The 15,685-nt window shown below is 45.7% G+C and overlaps 2 protein-coding genes and 1 long non-coding RNA gene across 3 annotated transcripts; 2 read left to right on the forward strand and 1 right to left on the reverse strand.

Moving 5' to 3' along the window:
* Positions 1–423: 423 nt before the first annotated feature.
* Positions 424–7,293, forward strand: CACYBP (calcyclin binding protein). The gene is made up of 6 exons (XM_083867632.1): positions 424–536; positions 1,071–1,263; positions 1,939–2,035; positions 2,536–2,635; positions 3,950–4,044; positions 5,750–7,293. The coding sequence occupies exons 1-6, from the start codon at positions 516–518 to the stop codon at positions 5,907–5,909; spliced, it is 666 nt and encodes a 221-aa protein (XP_083723758.1). The 5' UTR covers positions 424–515; the 3' UTR covers positions 5,910–7,293.
* Position 7,294: 1 nt separating this feature from the next.
* MRPS14 (mitochondrial ribosomal protein S14) lies at positions 7,295–10,004 on the reverse strand. Its single transcript, XM_083867633.1, has 3 exons — positions 9,943–10,004; positions 9,044–9,202; positions 7,295–7,807 (listed from the first exon to the last, which is right to left on the reverse strand). The coding sequence occupies exons 1-3, from the start codon at positions 9,985–9,987 to the stop codon at positions 7,625–7,627; spliced, it is 387 nt and encodes a 128-aa protein (XP_083723759.1). The 5' UTR covers positions 9,988–10,004; the 3' UTR covers positions 7,295–7,624.
* Positions 10,005–10,040: 36 nt separating this feature from the next.
* On the forward strand, positions 10,041–12,322 carry LOC310912485. Its single transcript, XR_014590675.1, has 3 exons — positions 10,041–10,085; positions 12,065–12,197; positions 12,286–12,322. It is a non-coding gene; the product is annotated as an uncharacterized lncRNA (long non-coding RNA).
* Positions 12,323–15,685: the final 3,363 nt, after the last annotated feature.

Below are 15,685 nucleotides of genomic sequence, written 5' to 3' on the forward strand. Positions count from 1 at the left end.
GACACTCTTTGCCCGAAGGAAAACGCCACTTTACTTTGCAAAATTATTCGAGGACCTTGATAAACACGAGCTCAGGGACATCTGCCGTAAAACAGGGGGAGATTTCTGATCGCCGAACTAAAAGCCAGCCCGTGCCCGCCTCAGCCACTCCTCACACTGAGCGGCCCGCCCGGCCCTCAGAGCCCGGCCGGGGGAGAGGCTCCTGCTCCCGCCCGTCCCTCAGAGCTCGGGGCGGGGAAAAGCTCCTGATCCCGCCGGTCCCTCAGAGTCCTGGAGGCGGGAAAAGCCCCCGATCCCGCCCGTCCCTCAGAGCTCGGAAGGGGAAGAAGCTCCAGGTCCCGCCCCCGCGTCCCTCAGAGCCGAGGGGCGGGAAAAGCCCCCGATCCCGCCTCCTCAGAGCCCTGCGCAGGGAGAAGCCCCAGATCCCGCCTCCTCAGGGGCGGAGCGGGCCGGGCCGGTGGCCGCTCGTCACTTCCTTCGGCCGGAAGGTTCCAGAGGTTCCGCGGGGAGCCGCCATGGCCGTGGCGCGGGAGGAGGTGAGGCGGGTCCCGGCGCTCTCCCGGGCCCGGCGGGGCTGTGCCGGGGGCAGCGGGGCGGCCCGGGCGGGAGGCGGGAGCCCTCGGTGCTCGGGGCTGGGCAGGTCTCCCCCCGCGGCGGGGAGTGCGGAGGGAGCTGTGCCATCCGCCCCGCTTCTCCTGGGTTCTGTTGCTTTGTAATGTATGAAGAGTTAAGCACGGGAAGCTTAAAGCTCGTCTGAATTGATGATCTTGGAGGTCTTTTCCAGTGTCGTGCTCTGAGATGGCCGTGGTTGAGCAGGGGGGTTGTTACGCTTCCAGCCCGACCCATTTTGTGAATTAAGATTCTATGGTTGTACATATCTGCAGCAGTGGACGGGGGGTGAGGGAGGGATGATTCCGTCATTAACTGGTTGTAGTGGGAAACTGAACTACTGACCTGATAAAGCTGAAACTCCATCATTTGGAACACGTGAAATTGTCATAAAAACCTGTGAGCCCTGAGCACAAAGAATGTATCTAATGTATACGTGTGATCCTTTGTTTTTGAACCAGTTGCAGAAAGATTTGGAAGAGGTTAAAGAACTGCTCACAAAGGCCACGAGGAAGCGGGTGCGTGATGTCCTTCTGGCAGAGAAACAAAAGCTGGAGCTGGAAATCAAGAATCAACCTCCACCGAAGCCAAAAGATGTGACAGAGGAAGAAAAGTCGTCGCTGGGAGGGTACACAGTGAAAATAAACAATTATGGTAGGGTTATTTTTCTAGAGTTCCAGTATCTCTCTGAAGACATGGCAGGGTGGCATTACTGGGGCTTAGAGTTGCCACTTTAGCATCATAGTGAAGCCTTAGGTGTTTATTCTGCACTGGAGACCCCACTTTAAAAGCTACCATGTGCTTACCTTGCTGTCCACACCCCGATGTGTATTGATCATGTTTATATGATAGTGTTTGGTGGGGTGCATTAAGGATCCTCGCTGTGCCAGCTGGTATTTTTCCATTGCTTAGTGTTTAGCAGGAATGAAGGAGTAAGTTTTGGCTTCTCTGCTCGCCATGTAGGTGAGAGGAGAGGGAATTGCTCAAGATGCGGAGTAGGGGAAGAAGTGGGTCAAGGAAACTGCAGCAGGAACAAACAGCTGGCTCTGACTCCCCCTGCACAGCCTCGGTTTCTCTCTTCTGACCTGAGCTGATATGTGGGTTTTCTCAGAATTTGCAGGGATGAGGGAGCAGCATTAGGGCTACATGGGGGAAGCTCCCTTTGCTCTCAAGTTATTCCTGAATAATTCATGTTTTCCTTTAATTGCTCTGAAAGTTGCTTCAGTAAGGCAAAGACCCTAGTTGTTCTAGGGGGCCTTGTGGGAGAAGTTGGAGTGCATGAAGCTTATGGAGGAAAGGTAGAACTTAATCTCTTTTTTTCACTTCCAGGTTGGGATCAGTCAGATAAGTTTGTTAAGATATACATCTCTTTAAATGGTGTGCAGAAGCTTCCAGCTGAGAATGTGCAGGTGAATTTCACAGAGAGGTGAGTTCATCTTGTAGCACAACAGGAACACTGAAATGCAGGAGTGTTGGATCAGCCTTTTTTTTCTCCACTGCCTTTTTTCTTGTTTGAAACTTCTATATTTAAGCTATATTATCTTTTAGTAGCCCTTGAGGGTATCAGGGTGTTTTCATTTTACAAGTGCACCTCACTATGTTTGACAGGGCACATAGTGTTAGCCCTGGGAGTTCATGGTGGTAGAACTGAGGTGCACATTAAGGAAATGTGATTTTCCAAGTCTGTAGGTAGAAAGGATCCTAAAGATCTTGATTTGTTGTGAAGTCTGAATTGGTCCTTTTAATTTCTCTATTAAAATTGAACTGAACATTTTGAGAGCCTTGGGAATAAAGTAATTCAAGCCTGCTGGCCTGCTTTCCCAAGAAGTACTGTGCTTTCCTAAGAAATATGCCTGCTGAAGGGTTTACAGACAATGTAATGATTGGAATATTTGTGCCTTTCCTCCCTCCACTTCCTGGGCCCAGGTCATTCGATCTGCTAGTGAAGAACCTGAATGGGAAGAACTACACTATGACCTTCAACAACCTCCTGAAGCCCATCTCTGTGGAAGGCAGCTCTAGAAAGGTCAGTTCACCTTGTCTGTTCGAGGTGATTTAGGGCCCTCACAAAGTATCATGTTCATTGCTGGCTCCTCAGGAGACTCAGTTCTCAGTCCCTCCCTTGTGCTGCCAAGTCCCTGCACTGTGAACATGAGTCTTACTAACCTGTGGTTGTCATAACTGCGGAATTAGTCTCTGGAATCCTATTTCAAGAGATCATGTCTGGATATTTAGTAGCTCACCAAGAGGATTTCAGAAATAATGAAGCAGAAAATACCACCGAGTGTTCATTTGCATCTTTGTGCTTTTAAATACCTCTGAGAAATTCTTAGCCATTTTAAGAGATTTGTCAGCAGGCTGAAATCTTGGGAAGCTTAAATAGGCTTAATTCCCAAAGCCAAGTCTGAAACCTGCTCTGCCTTAGTGAGGGTGTGTTGCTCCAGAACTGGTGTGGTGGTTTAACCCTAGCAGGGAGTTACTTTTCTAAGGGAAAAATCAGCTGTATCCCAGCCAAAACCAGGACAACGAGTAACATTACACTGCTGCTGACTGGTGATATCCATACTCTGCTGCTTGTGGCACCTTTCCAGGCTTAGAGATGTGTCACATCCCTCCTGTGAGTTGTGTGTTGTGCTTGGTGACATCGGATGTGCAGAACTACTGATTCAATTGGAAACTGGCCTGAAATGAGTGCAGAGTGAAATTAAGCCAGCTGAAATAAACCAGAATGATGTTCTGGTGATTTTTAATATACTGTGAAAGTAAGCAGTGGTCATGTACTTGTTAAGCCAAGCTAAAGCTGCAGTAGACCCTTGTCTGCTGTGGCACTCAGGAGTCCTTTGTGAAATTTAGGTCAGGGTTGCAAGTCAACAGGCTTTGTAACTTGAAAACATGTTGCAAGATTAAGCAATACCCTAAAACTAGTTTCTTGTCTTTGGAGAAATTAATTGGAGGAGCCTCTGCCTGAAGAGGTATGCTTGGAGAAGTCTAGTAAATATAGTCACTCTTTACCAGGCACTCCTGGGTACTTGAGCATCCTTTAAATCACTGAACGGTGTTCCTGCAGCACTTTATGTTCCTCTGTATTAGTGCTGTAAGTCTGTGCTAGTATTATTTTAACCACATCTATGAATTGGCCACAGTGAAGTTAATACTTTTTACCCTGAGGCTGAGTACATGCTATAATTTTTGTATGCTATATAATAAAGGATAACTGAAAGAAGTGTTTCAGGGACTTGTGAGTATGGAGGAGGTTTATTTTACAAGCTAACCTCATTCATCTTGACTGGCATCCCTTCATGAAGCATTCTAAATTCCTGCCTTGCTGTTCACCATACAGATAAAGACAGACATGATCCTTGTGATGTGTAAGAAGAAGCGGGAGGAAAAATGGGATTGTCTCACTCAAGTGGAAAAAGAAAGCAAAGAGAAAGAGTAAGTGTCTTTCAACCCTCCATCATGTTTTCCATTTCCTGTTCTCTGTGTTGTTTTCAGACTGTTGGGAGAGATCTGTACCAACTGTGCAGTTACTCTGAGGATTGGTGGTCTGGGGGACAGGCCCTGAGATGTCTGAGGATCGTTAGGTTGGGATTCATTTTGGTACTTGTGGGACTGCAAGTGGAAGAAATACACTTTGAGTTGCTGCCACTCCCCACTGTTTTATTGCTAATGATGAAAGCTGCATCACAGGGCATAGGAAAGGGAAGACCTGCAGTGAGAATTCTAAAGGGAATCAACCAGTTAAAGATTTGTTTGCACTTTGTGGCTGCATTCATTGTAAAAACTGCATTAGTGAGGTGTTTTTAGATCAAGTGCATATTTTATAAAAATATATGGATATAGCCCCTGCAGCTCTACTGGTCAAAATAATTACTATCACCTGTGTGTGAAGTGCCTGCACAAAAAGCCCAGTGTGCTTTTGGCAAAACAGGTCTTCACCTTTTACTTAGATGATTTCCCGAAGTATCAAGCCAGTTTGTAACACTTCAAGTGTTTGGGAGCAGCTGGCAGCTTAGACAGACACAGGTATGAGGGTGGTGAAATACAGCAGAAAACACCTGGGGCCAAGAGACTTTCTAGAATATATCTAAAGATATAAATACGTATATCATATAATGATTTAATGTTATTTTATATGTATAGCCATCTTGAATAATGAAAACACTATTGAGAGTGTCATCCCTGTCAACAATTCATTTTGTGTATGATTTTAGGGTGATTTGCTAAAACTGATCAGGCGTAAGTACCTGAATTTAGGGCAAAACAACCTTCTCCACTCAAATGGCATCACAGGAGATTTAAAAGGAAGTGACTTGACAATTAATGCAGTTTTCTGGAGGGGCAGGGTCACTTCATTAAAGCTGTATCTTGTGCAGAGAATTCCTGAAGATTTACTGTTCGTCAAATGGCTCCAGAAATGCTGGTCCCAGCCAGGGTCTGTGCAGCCAATGGTTAGCCCTGAGTGTGAGGAAATTGCTCCCTCTGCTGATCTGTTTCCATCTGCTGTGCTTTTGATTGCACTAGAAACTACCTCCAGGATTCTGGAAAATGGGATAGAGAGGACTGTCACCAGAGAGGGCATTATTTATAGTCAGGTCACAGGGGCCATGTTCCCCACGGGTGCTGACTGCGGGTGGCACTGTTCATCACCTCAGAAAATTGCTTTGAAATGCAATGTGTTAAGAAGTCAGTTAACCTCTGGAGATCATCTGAAAAATGGAAAGCAGAAAAAAAAGCCTCCTGACTTGTGACTGTGGTCTCTCCAAAGAGCTTGATATAGTCACTTCTCCATTTTTATTCACCTGTCACGTAACACAAGGTGGGTATTGGAACTTTCTGTGTCTGTTATATTTCACTTCTGCTTCCTGCAGTTAATTTTGGGAGTGCTTCTAGGGTCGTGTTTACTGCAAAATGCTTTACATCAAAATACTGTCCCACCCTATGGGACATCTCTAGGGATACTACTCAACTTGCACTTGGTTTAAGGCTGTTTCTTAGGATCCTTCCTATTTGGAAGTTGACTGAGACTGCTGTGATCTAAAAACTTTGGCAACGCAAAAGTCCCATTACCAAGATGTTTCAAATATTAACATTTAATTTTGTTGGGTATACCTGACCTTGTTATGTATCCATCTTGCAGGAAGGCTGCCTATGACACCACAGATCCTAGTGAAGGGCTCATGAACATTTTAAAAAAGATGTATGCGGAAGGGGACGATGAGATGAAGCGCACCATCAATAAGGCCTGGGTTGAAAGCAGAGAAAAGCAGTACAAAGGAGACATACCAATGGATATCTGAAAGCACTCTAAGGGCCGCCTTAAAACTGATCTTCCATGTGAGACATGCTGTGCTGCAAAGATCATCGTTTACATAACCTTCTTCCAAGCAAAGACAGTCATTTTCCATTTCAGGTTGGAAAAAATATTTAAATAAAATAGCTTATAAAGCATTTCCGTCAGTCAAGTGGTTCAGCATTTCCTGAGGAGGAAAGCATAGGGTATCGCCCCTCCTTGAAAAATCATCTCAGATCAGTGGGGAGTGCTGGAGACTGAGAACAGAATGTAAAAGTAAAGGAATCTTAAATTAGAATGGCTCAAGGCCTCTGTTGCCAGTGGCAGCTGTACCCATGTGGTTGCTGGGGCTGGTGTCACGCTCACTTCACAGGGTGTAGTGAATTTAATTTTTGATTAAATATGGGAAAATGCTGAACTTCAAAACATGTCACAAAGGGAGAACTGAAGAAAGCAGAACCACATCCTAAGCACTTGATAGTAAAGCAGAAACAATATGGTGTTAATCCTGTGGTATTCAAATTTAATGATTACTCTCAGAAACTACTACTGTCTAATAATACTATGAATTTTGGAAATCAAAGTGCTTGTGCCAGCTGTGAGCATCTTGGGCTGTCTTTGAGATGGCATCAGTCAGGATGTAGTCTGCAGTCACCAGCAGGAGAGCAGTGAGCTGTGGTGCTGGACAGGGAGCTCGCCCTGGCTCCTGCAGGAAACAAGGGATAAGCTCCACTTTCTCCATCAGCTTCTAAAGGGTTTTAAGGTAAGAGAGTAAGAAGTACATTAAGATGGCTTATAAGCCAAAATGTGACTCAGCTGGGTGTGATGGATGGGGTGCTGTCAGTTTGCTGCTAGTGGTATTTGGCCTTCTTATTGCCACCTCACAGCCCCTGCTGGGGAGGGGGAACAGAGCAGCCACTGCCCCCCCCTTTACTGCAGTGCTTTGAAGAAGAGTACAGGGCAAACGTGACCTTAGCAGCAAGCCTGTTGTTAATTGTGTCCTTCCTGCCTCCTTCCCATGTGTCTCCCAAGGACAGATTTGTTACCTGTGAATTAAGGAAGCCATTACTCTCCTGTTAGGGTCTGAACTAGGGCTTCCTTGCTACCTTGTTCTTGAAGCATTGGATTGAGTGCTGCACTACCAACAGGAGAAATACCAGCACAGTGTATTTTCTAACAGTTCCTTTAGCCATGTTGTCTGCTTGTTAATACACATATATATTTAGTTAGCATAGCAAGAGTATCTAAACTTGAGGCCATGTTTTATTCCTATTACCACTCTGTGCTTGCCCTTGTTCACAGCAGAATACCACTTTGTCCTGTTGTGCAGTTTTGTTGATGCTTTTACCCAAGTTACCATGATGAACTTACCGTGCGGTGGCAAGAAAAAAAAAAGCTTAAACAAGCCTTGTGCTGTATGTCTTTATTTCTAATGTTGCCCATACCAGAAACCTCAGCTTAGTTTTGCAGGCATCATAGTGACTGTCTCACAATCCAACTGCCTCTCGCACAGACCAGTTCAGTGCAGTTGTGCTGCTGCAGCTTGTCAGCTGATACCAATTAAATGCAGTGAGTTTAATGAATCAGCACAGCTCCTTGTCCTTCCCTTATGAGATTGACATTGATGCTGGACTCCAAGGCAGGACAGTCTTGCGTTAATGACACACAAATGAGACTGGTCTGTTTCTTCTGCCTGAAGGCACATCCACGTGGTGACTGTTACTACCACATGGCTCTCTGTATTCCCGACATCTGAGCGTGGTCAGCGAAGTGCCGGAGAACGATCCTGCTGAGCCTCCAGCGCCGCTTCACCCCCCGGGGGCGGGAGGTCAGGACACAGCGGTTCCGGATCCGCACGGGGCAGCTGTCCCGCGGCAGGGCGACGATCTCCTTGTCAGCCACCTCCTGCAACACAACATGGCCACAGGGTTTAGCTGTGTCCCCTGGGATTCAGACCTCAAAATCATAGACATAGAGCAGATACCATCACAAGCTTCTCTACCACCTCATGGATAAACTGCTATTTAACTGACGGGAACTTTTAACCTGTCTTCCTCACTCAGCCTGCCCTTTCTGGGCATTCCAACAGTGAATGTAAACTGACCCACTTGGAGATCCCCAAATTAATCTTAATTACAATGACAACAATCTCAAGCCACTAGTTATAACCAGTCAAATCAGCTTGACTCTATCCTTGGTGCAGGGTGGGCTAGCCATCTAAGAGACCCAAAATTTAACCTTATTAAAGACTGAATAACCTCAAACCAGAATTATAGTCAGTCAAAAACCCACTTGGCTTTCCTCCTCGTTGCAGGGTAGGCTAGTCCTTTCAGAGGGAGCTGAATGTAAATAGATGTTGTTTATTAACTGCCTGCTGAGGTAGCGTGCTCTGCTGTCAGTAAAAGGGATCTCATATAGGGTACTCTGGAAGGTATTGCAGGATTTTCTTTCAGGGCTTTTTTTCTGTATTGGTTTTGCCTCATAAGGACATCCAGCACCAGTCAGACTTGCCTGAGAACAGTAAAGTTAATATATAAAAACAAATTCATACACTTTCTCTCCCAGGACATGTAAGTATCATGGCCAGAACAAATACAGGAATAATGTGATACTTTCAAATGTTCTTGTTGCTTAGTAAGGCAGGCTGAGAGCACGGCAGTCAATTTTTAACACCCAGATCTGATGCAGACTTCACAAGCTTGTAGCTCAGGCAAGAAGTAAAATTAAATACTCCTAATTGCACAGATTGGTGGTTTGGGTTAGATCAGGCATTCGGATTTTTAAATAAGAAAAAAAAATAGTTTATTGGAAGAAAATACGTTTGTCAATGTCTGTTAGGGAAAATGTGACTTTGCTGCGTTTAGTGTTACATACACTGCTTAAACAAGCACTAGTTTCAAAAAACCCTGCACACAGCCTCCAGTCAGGTGAATATGCTGTTGTTTTAAACACCCCCAAAAAGGCTGAACTCATTGTAGAACACGACATGATTCTGTACTTGTGAGCTGGGGAAACACAACATTAGTGACTTGGGACAGCCCTTTGGGTCTATAAAGTGACTGCTGTGGCCTCGAGCACACCACAGCAGCAAGAGCCCTGTGTGGGTCCATGCCCTGGCTGGGCAGAGCCAGCTGCTGGTACCTGCAGCTCCTTGGGAAGGATGGAATTCTTCCGGATGGCGTTGATGCGCAGCCTCTCATCTGCATACTCATATGCTATCTTCCTTCTCTTGACGTCCCGCAGCATCCTCCAGTCCACGTAGTAGCTCCGCACCTGCCCTGGGCAGGGCGAGGGAAGAACCTGATGAAAATAATAAAATCTGTCATACCTGCCCATTGCACGTGGTTTGCCCTAGTCAAGTATGAATTGTTATTTCCATAAAGCACGGAATATCCTAAGTTGGAAGCAACCCACGAGTACCCCCGGAGTTCAACACCTGACCCAAACAATCCCACCGTGCGCCTGAGAGTGTTGCCCGAACAGCCTGTGAGCTCTGGCAGCCCTGGGGCCGTGACCGTTCCCTGGGGAACCTGTTCCAGTGACCCATCACCCGCGTGGGGAAAATCGTCTACTAATATCCAGCCTAACCCTCCCGACACGGCCCCAGCCGTGCCCTCGGGTCCTGTGTCTCCGCTATCGTTTGGCTCCTGGATCACACGTTACACTTCTTACACCTATCGCTGTCTACGTCTTCCTCAGGAGGGGCAGCACCGATCTTTGCTCTCTCAGACGAGTTACAGTGACGCCTTGAGAGCTTTAGCTTTCATATTTTCCAGATTCTGTACTGAATTAGTACATAACTGCGCTTCACATAAAGCGTTAGCAAGTTCTCTTCACAGAGACACCAAGAGCCCCGAGCCACACCGAACGCTACGTTACACCGGCCCTGCGGGGCTCCCGCGCCGCGGGGGCAGGGCCCAGCCCGCAGCGGTCAAACACTACCCGCATCTTCCCTGCCCGCTCCCCGGCGGCTCGGCGGGGTCCCGGAGAGAGGCGGGAAAGCGGGGTGGGAGGAATGGAGGGGAGGGAGTGTGTCTGACCTGCCGAGCCGCCCTCAGCGCCCACCACAGCGCGGCCGCCGCCATCTTGTCTGCGGGCCGCGCGTGCGCGGTGCGGGCGGTGCCGCGCTCAGAGGCCGCTCAGGGCTCCTCCCGCCGCGTTCCCGCCGTGCCCGTGTGTTCAGGTCTCTGCGGCTGCGCTGAGAGCCCCCGGCGCGTCTGAGGGCTGCGCTGGGGATAGCTCAGAGGGGCTGTCAGGGCTCGCTGGCACTAACCATCATTAAAGGCAGCTGAATCTGCCACAGAAACATCAGGGGCCGGCCTTGGGTGCGGCAAAGGTATCCCAGGCTGAAGAGGAACCGCTGTAAAAAGGACAGGGAAAGTTGTCCCGGCAGGAGAACTGGGGCAGAGGCAGCTGGCCCCGCCGGGGCGGGTCCCTGTCTGAGCAGCACGTCCTGGCCTTGTCCTGCTGCGGGACAGGTGTCTGCCAGCAGCTCTGCCAAAGGCCGGGCTAGCTCTGTTTCTTAGGAATAATTTTTGTTTGTTTGTTTGTTTGTTTGTTTATCACCTAGGATAATGCCTAGGATTTCTAAATTTAGACCTGTGTTTTGCAGGGATTTTTCCTACTTGTGAATTCTGAATCGTAGAATATTCCGAATTGGAAGGGACCCATAAGGATCATCGAGTTCAGCTCCTGGCCCTGCACAGAACAGCTCCAAGAATTCCACCGTGTGCCTGAGAGCATTGTCCAAACTCTGGCAGACTTGGTGCTGTGGCCACTGCCCTGGAGAGAACAGCCCAGTGCCCCGCCTGCCTCTGGGGGAAGAAACTTTGGTTAATATCCAACAGCACTGTGCAGGCAACACTGAATAATCATAACCCCAAACAGAGAAAAACAAATGGGAAGTTCTGCTTCCATTGCTCTTGTTCAGTGAGGGAAACTGTCCTGTTCCACTGCCTGGGACTTCACTTAGGCAGCTTTTAAAATGTGTCTATTTCCTGATTTCAGGGAGAACACACATCACAGTTTTGATGTTGAATTCATAGTTTTCTGTTTGTATCAGCTCATTAGCTACATTCAAAAAGTCATTCAAGAAGCTGGTTCTCTCAGTTTGTCAAGCTGCTTGTTGTGTGTGTGCTGGTTGTTTTACTTAGATGTTTGCTATGTTATACTAGTCCAGAAGTATATAATAATCTGGAAGAAGAAGATAGTTTGGCTGGCTAATCAAATTTTATTATCAGTGCTACAGTCAGCAGCTTTCCTAGGTACTTACTGTTGTAGCTTCCTGCTGTTTGCAAGGGGAGAATTTCAAGCTTTGTTCTCTGATGTAATTGTCTATGACTTGCTATTTTTCCAGGTAAAAGTAATTGGTAGACTATCAGCAGAGCAGATAAAATAGATGTGACCAAAGGGAATTTGGATGTTACAGCATGCATTCTTTTCTACAATATTTTGTGTATCACTTCCCCTTTTGTGCTTATTAGATGGTCCAGATGTGGGAGGAATGGGTGAGAATGCAAAGGAGAACTATTTCTTCAGCCAGGGCTGACTCCCTCACTTGCTCAACAGCATCCCCTGTGCCATTGGCACTTCCCCAGTTGAGACTGGCAAGGATTAATGTTGATATCCCTCAGGCTGCTACCATCTTCAGCTCCCTCAGAACAGCTTCTGGTTGCAGTAAATCAAAGGAACTGCTGAGACTCTGAGGGTTTGTCAGCTAAAACCTGGGCTCAGTAATGCACCTGGTTAAATAACCATGTGGGTAGTTCTTGAGGGATTTTTGAAAGTATTGTGCTGGATAAATGTAGTGTTTAACTGCTGCTGAGTTTAAAATATTTTTTATAAATTTTTATTTTCTGAAGTACTCCACCTGAATTTCTCATCATTCGTACTACAAACGTGCTTGTTAATCTGGTAGTCTCAGTAACAATCCTGTGATTCTTGCAGACAGATGGACAGAGCTGGAGAGGCTTTCTGGCTTTTGACTGGTAGCTGAGCACAAAATAAATGGGAAATGGTTTTTCCTGCTGATGGGCAAGAGGAATGCTGAGCAGGGGAGTCATTCCCAACCGCAGCTCCTTAGGTGGTTTGTAAAAGGGAAACGCCCCAAAGGCCTCTATTGGTTCCTTTCATCTGCTCCATGGGTTCTGAAATTCCCTGCAGGGATTGCTGCTGGTTTGCGGCTGGAGTGGGAAGAGGAGAGGATTTGGTCACTTTTTGGTTTGCTCAATTTACCTTTGCAAGTGATGCCTGCATCAGAAGGGCTCTGAATCAGACAGCTGAAAATACTTGACAGGTAAAAGAAAAGTATTTTTAATTCCTTTGGGATTCCTATTGTTTGTTTTGAGGGAAAAACCCAGTTTGTCTCTGATTTCTTAGAGTAGATGCCCTCCAGGGGTTTTGGAGCCTTACACAAACATCAATAATCCTGTATTATGGGTATGTATCATTATTACAAAATGTCTAGCAGTATTTGATGGGGTTTTTAAGCCCATTTTGAAGGGCTTAAGCTTTCCCAGGTTGTCTCCTCCAACTATATAAAACTACATATCTGCTAATATAAATGGGAGTTTTGCTTTTGGATCTAACAGAGCTAGGGTTTAACCTAGAAGGGTTTCTTTTTAGAATGCTTGTTCCTAATACTTGGTGGTTTAGGCTCTGATTTCTGTGTGACAGTAGATGTTCTAAAAGCCATTCTTTTTGTTGTGAGATCGTGCTGGAGTTTGACCACACGTATTTTACAATTGTAACAGACACTCTTTAGCAATTCCTCAGTATTTTCTCGTCCAAAGGCTCTCCTGGGCCTTCTTGTGTGTGTTTTCACAGACTGAGGGCTGAAAGCCAGCAGAAGTTAGAACAAAGGGTGGTGGCTCTGACTGACAGAGCACAAGGTTAGATTAGGAGGAAATTCTTCCCTGTGAGGGTGGGGAGGCCCTGGCACAGGGTGCCAGTGAAGCTGTGGGTGTCCCTGGAAGTGTTCAAGGTCAGACTGGATGGGGTTTGGAGGAATCTGGTCTAGTGGAAGGTGTCCCTGCCAGGGCAGGGAGCTGGAACAACAAGGTCTTTAAGGTCTCTTCCAGCCTTAACCATTCTAGGATTCTGTGAGTTTGAGTGTTTAGCACCCAAGATGAAATTTATCACTGTTTTCATAATAAAAATACCTTATCAATTATCTTATTTATAATGAAGATGTCGGTCATTGGATGAGTAAAATTAATCCAATATAGGAGTTAAAAATGTGCAGGCAATGGAACAAAGATTTGCTTCTGACTTACACTACTGACTGAAGAGGAGGGAGCTAGGTAACTTGTAACAAAATTCATATCTATGCTAATGAGCAAAATATGCAAATGCTGTTGAACCTCTCTGCACATGAGTATGTAGGATCTTGAAAGCAATCTCTCATTCACTTATGAACAGTTAATACACCTTGCTTATCAGACCTTGCAGAATTAGCATAAAAGAAGAGATAAATATAAGAGTATATCCAGAAGCACAGTATGTCTCTGGATTACAATTCTGGGTTTTTATTAATTTTTTTGAATCATCCCAAACTTTTATAGTGGAAAGTAGGTTCATTCAGTCTGGTAAAAGAGGGAGATACCTGCAAAAGAAACAATCTGGCCAAAATAATAGTTGCATTTCTTATTGGTAGTCATTGGTTGCACTAATTGCAAGCATTAATTTCATGAAGGTTGCATAATATTGAAAACAGAATTCTGGCTGGCTTATTACAGCAGCTGCATGGAACAGCTTCCGTGACCAGTCCCAGAGAAATGGGAATGTGATGCACAGCTTTCAAAGGCAGCTGAGGTTTGGAACAGTAGAACAGTTTTACCACAGAAAATAAAGGCAACTAATCCAGTTGGTTAAACGAAATTATACTTATGCAAAATCTGTAAAACTAGTAACTTCTCTCAGCCAAGTACATCACTGAGAAAAATATGTAAAACTGAAGGAGAACAGGCTGGACATCTTGGTGTCTGAGTAGCATTATCATCATTTTGTGCACCTTTTGAGCCCCTACTTTATTTTTGATTGCCAACAAAAGATAATCCCCCAATGACTTTCCCTCTCTCCTTCCCATACAGTTGTAGTTAATCCTGTAGGTAAGCCAACCCTGGGCTCACCATGGTTAGTTTGGAGTTCCTGCTGGCTGACTGGTCCTTGTCTTCAGGAATTGCCTGGGAAACATTGCTGGATTAGGGAGAGGTGAGAATACAGTTAAAGGTAGTGGTAGCACCAGCCTGTGTGCAGCAGCTGAGGGAGAGCAGAATGGGCACGGAGCCTGAAATTAAGGAAGGAGACAAAGTCCGTTTCTTGACATACAAATGAGACATTAGAAGGTAAAATTGTGTTCTGCAGTGTGCACTGCTTGCTGATGAGGCAGTTGATTGGATAAAACCTGTGAGACAAAGGATGTATAAATCCTTTAAAAAGTGTCCCTTATCCTGCTTTGTTGCAAAGTAGTGAGATTTGCCTGAGAGGACCTTGAGGAATGTCCTGCAGTTCCTGGTTCATCCTGCTGCCCTACAGCCACAGGCTGGTACTCCAGTACTCAGCCTTTTGTCCTGGAAGCAGCTTCTCAGCATGGCACTCTTGATCTAATCTTTCACAACTCCTTGTGAAGAAGTAACCAGCACACACTGAGCAACAGGTATTGCTCAGTAAGGGTTTTCTGTGACCTCCTTCACAGATCTGATCTGCCCTGTATCATCCCTCATGTTTCAGGCCTGATCTCTCTGCTCAGAGACTCACGTTTTAAATAAAAGATATTAGCTCAAACCTTCACTCCTCCTCACATTTCCACACTATCCAGAGGCAGAGGATGGTGTGGCTATCCAGCATTCTTTTCTCCTGTCTGTAGGCTGAGATTTGTTACTCAGGAGGCAGCACCTTTACAGAGGTGGCAAACAGAAACAATTTGTCAGAGAACTGTTGCCCACGGGTTCTCTCCCAGAGGGCTGTCTGGGTCCAACTTTGGATACTCTTCCTTCCATAAAACTTGAATCTGTTTTACAGGCTCTGAGAGTGGCCTCTGTTCTCTGAGTGAGCAAGGACCACAGAATTAATGCATGTAGCACAACCCATTTTGACTCTGTTTCTGAGCACTACACCTCTATTCCTGCTTAAAAGCTCTAAGTCCAAAGGAAAATGGTTCCCATCTCAGCAGCTGTAGCCAAGTGCTCCTCTCCTGCAGATATCAAATTGTCTTTTCTGTTCCAGTCTGGGTTAGGTTTCTGCATCCTGAGAGAGACACTAAGCACTGGCTTTATTTATGATTATTAATATGTTCTTTTTTTATGTGTCTCAGATCATGAAGTGACATTTTATGTTGCCATGGTAACTGGAATGTCTGAACATTTAGAAGCTACTATGAAGCATGCAAGAGTATAATTAATGCTTTGCAATTCCTTCTAAAGGAGAAATAAAGTACAAGGACATGTTGAACAGCAGAGAGGGAGATACAATCCTCTTCTGAACTCTGCTTAGACAAGGAATAAAGTACCACATGTATTTAGGTTCTTTATTATTTTACAGCAAAGCTGGATTATTAAAATCCACCTTCTGTATCACAAGAAGAGACAGGATGAACGATCTCATGTTTTGTACAAAGTTTTCAATGAAAGAAAGCAATGGTGTGCACATAGTGAGGGTGGGTTTAGTGAAAGCTGTGAGCTGCACGTGGGGGTGAATGCTGCCTTTCAAGTGAGGAAAATCTCCTGATGTTATCTGACCTCATGTTGCTGACCTGTGCCTTTTTGCTGGCACTATCTGTCTGTG

Source organism: Zosterops lateralis (assembly GCF_965231275.1).
Source record: "Zosterops lateralis genome assembly, chromosome: 9".
NCBI classification, from domain to species: domain Eukaryota; kingdom Metazoa; phylum Chordata; class Aves; order Passeriformes; family Zosteropidae; genus Zosterops; species Zosterops lateralis.

Coding starts and splice junctions, on each gene's coding strand:
- CACYBP (XM_083867632.1), top strand. CDS start 516: ATGGCCGTGGCGCGGGAGGAG. Junction 537..1,070: donor TGGCCGTGGCGCGGGAGGAG/GTGAGGCGGGTC, acceptor TTTTTGAACCAG/TTGCAGAAAGATTTGGAAGA. Junction 1,264..1,938: donor AGTGAAAATAAACAATTATG/GTAGGGTTATTT, acceptor TTTCACTTCCAG/GTTGGGATCAGTCAGATAAG.
- MRPS14 (XM_083867633.1), bottom strand. CDS start 9,987: ATGGCGGCGGCCGCGCTGTGGTGGGCGCTGAGGGCGGCTCGGCAG. Junction 9,203..9,942: donor CGCTGAGGGCGGCTCGGCAG/GTCAGACACACT, acceptor TATTTTCATCAG/GTTCTTCCCTCGCCCTGCCC. Junction 7,808..9,043: donor TCCTTCCCAAGGAGCTGCAG/GTACCAGCAGCT, acceptor GTTGTGTTGCAG/GAGGTGGCTGACAAGGAGAT.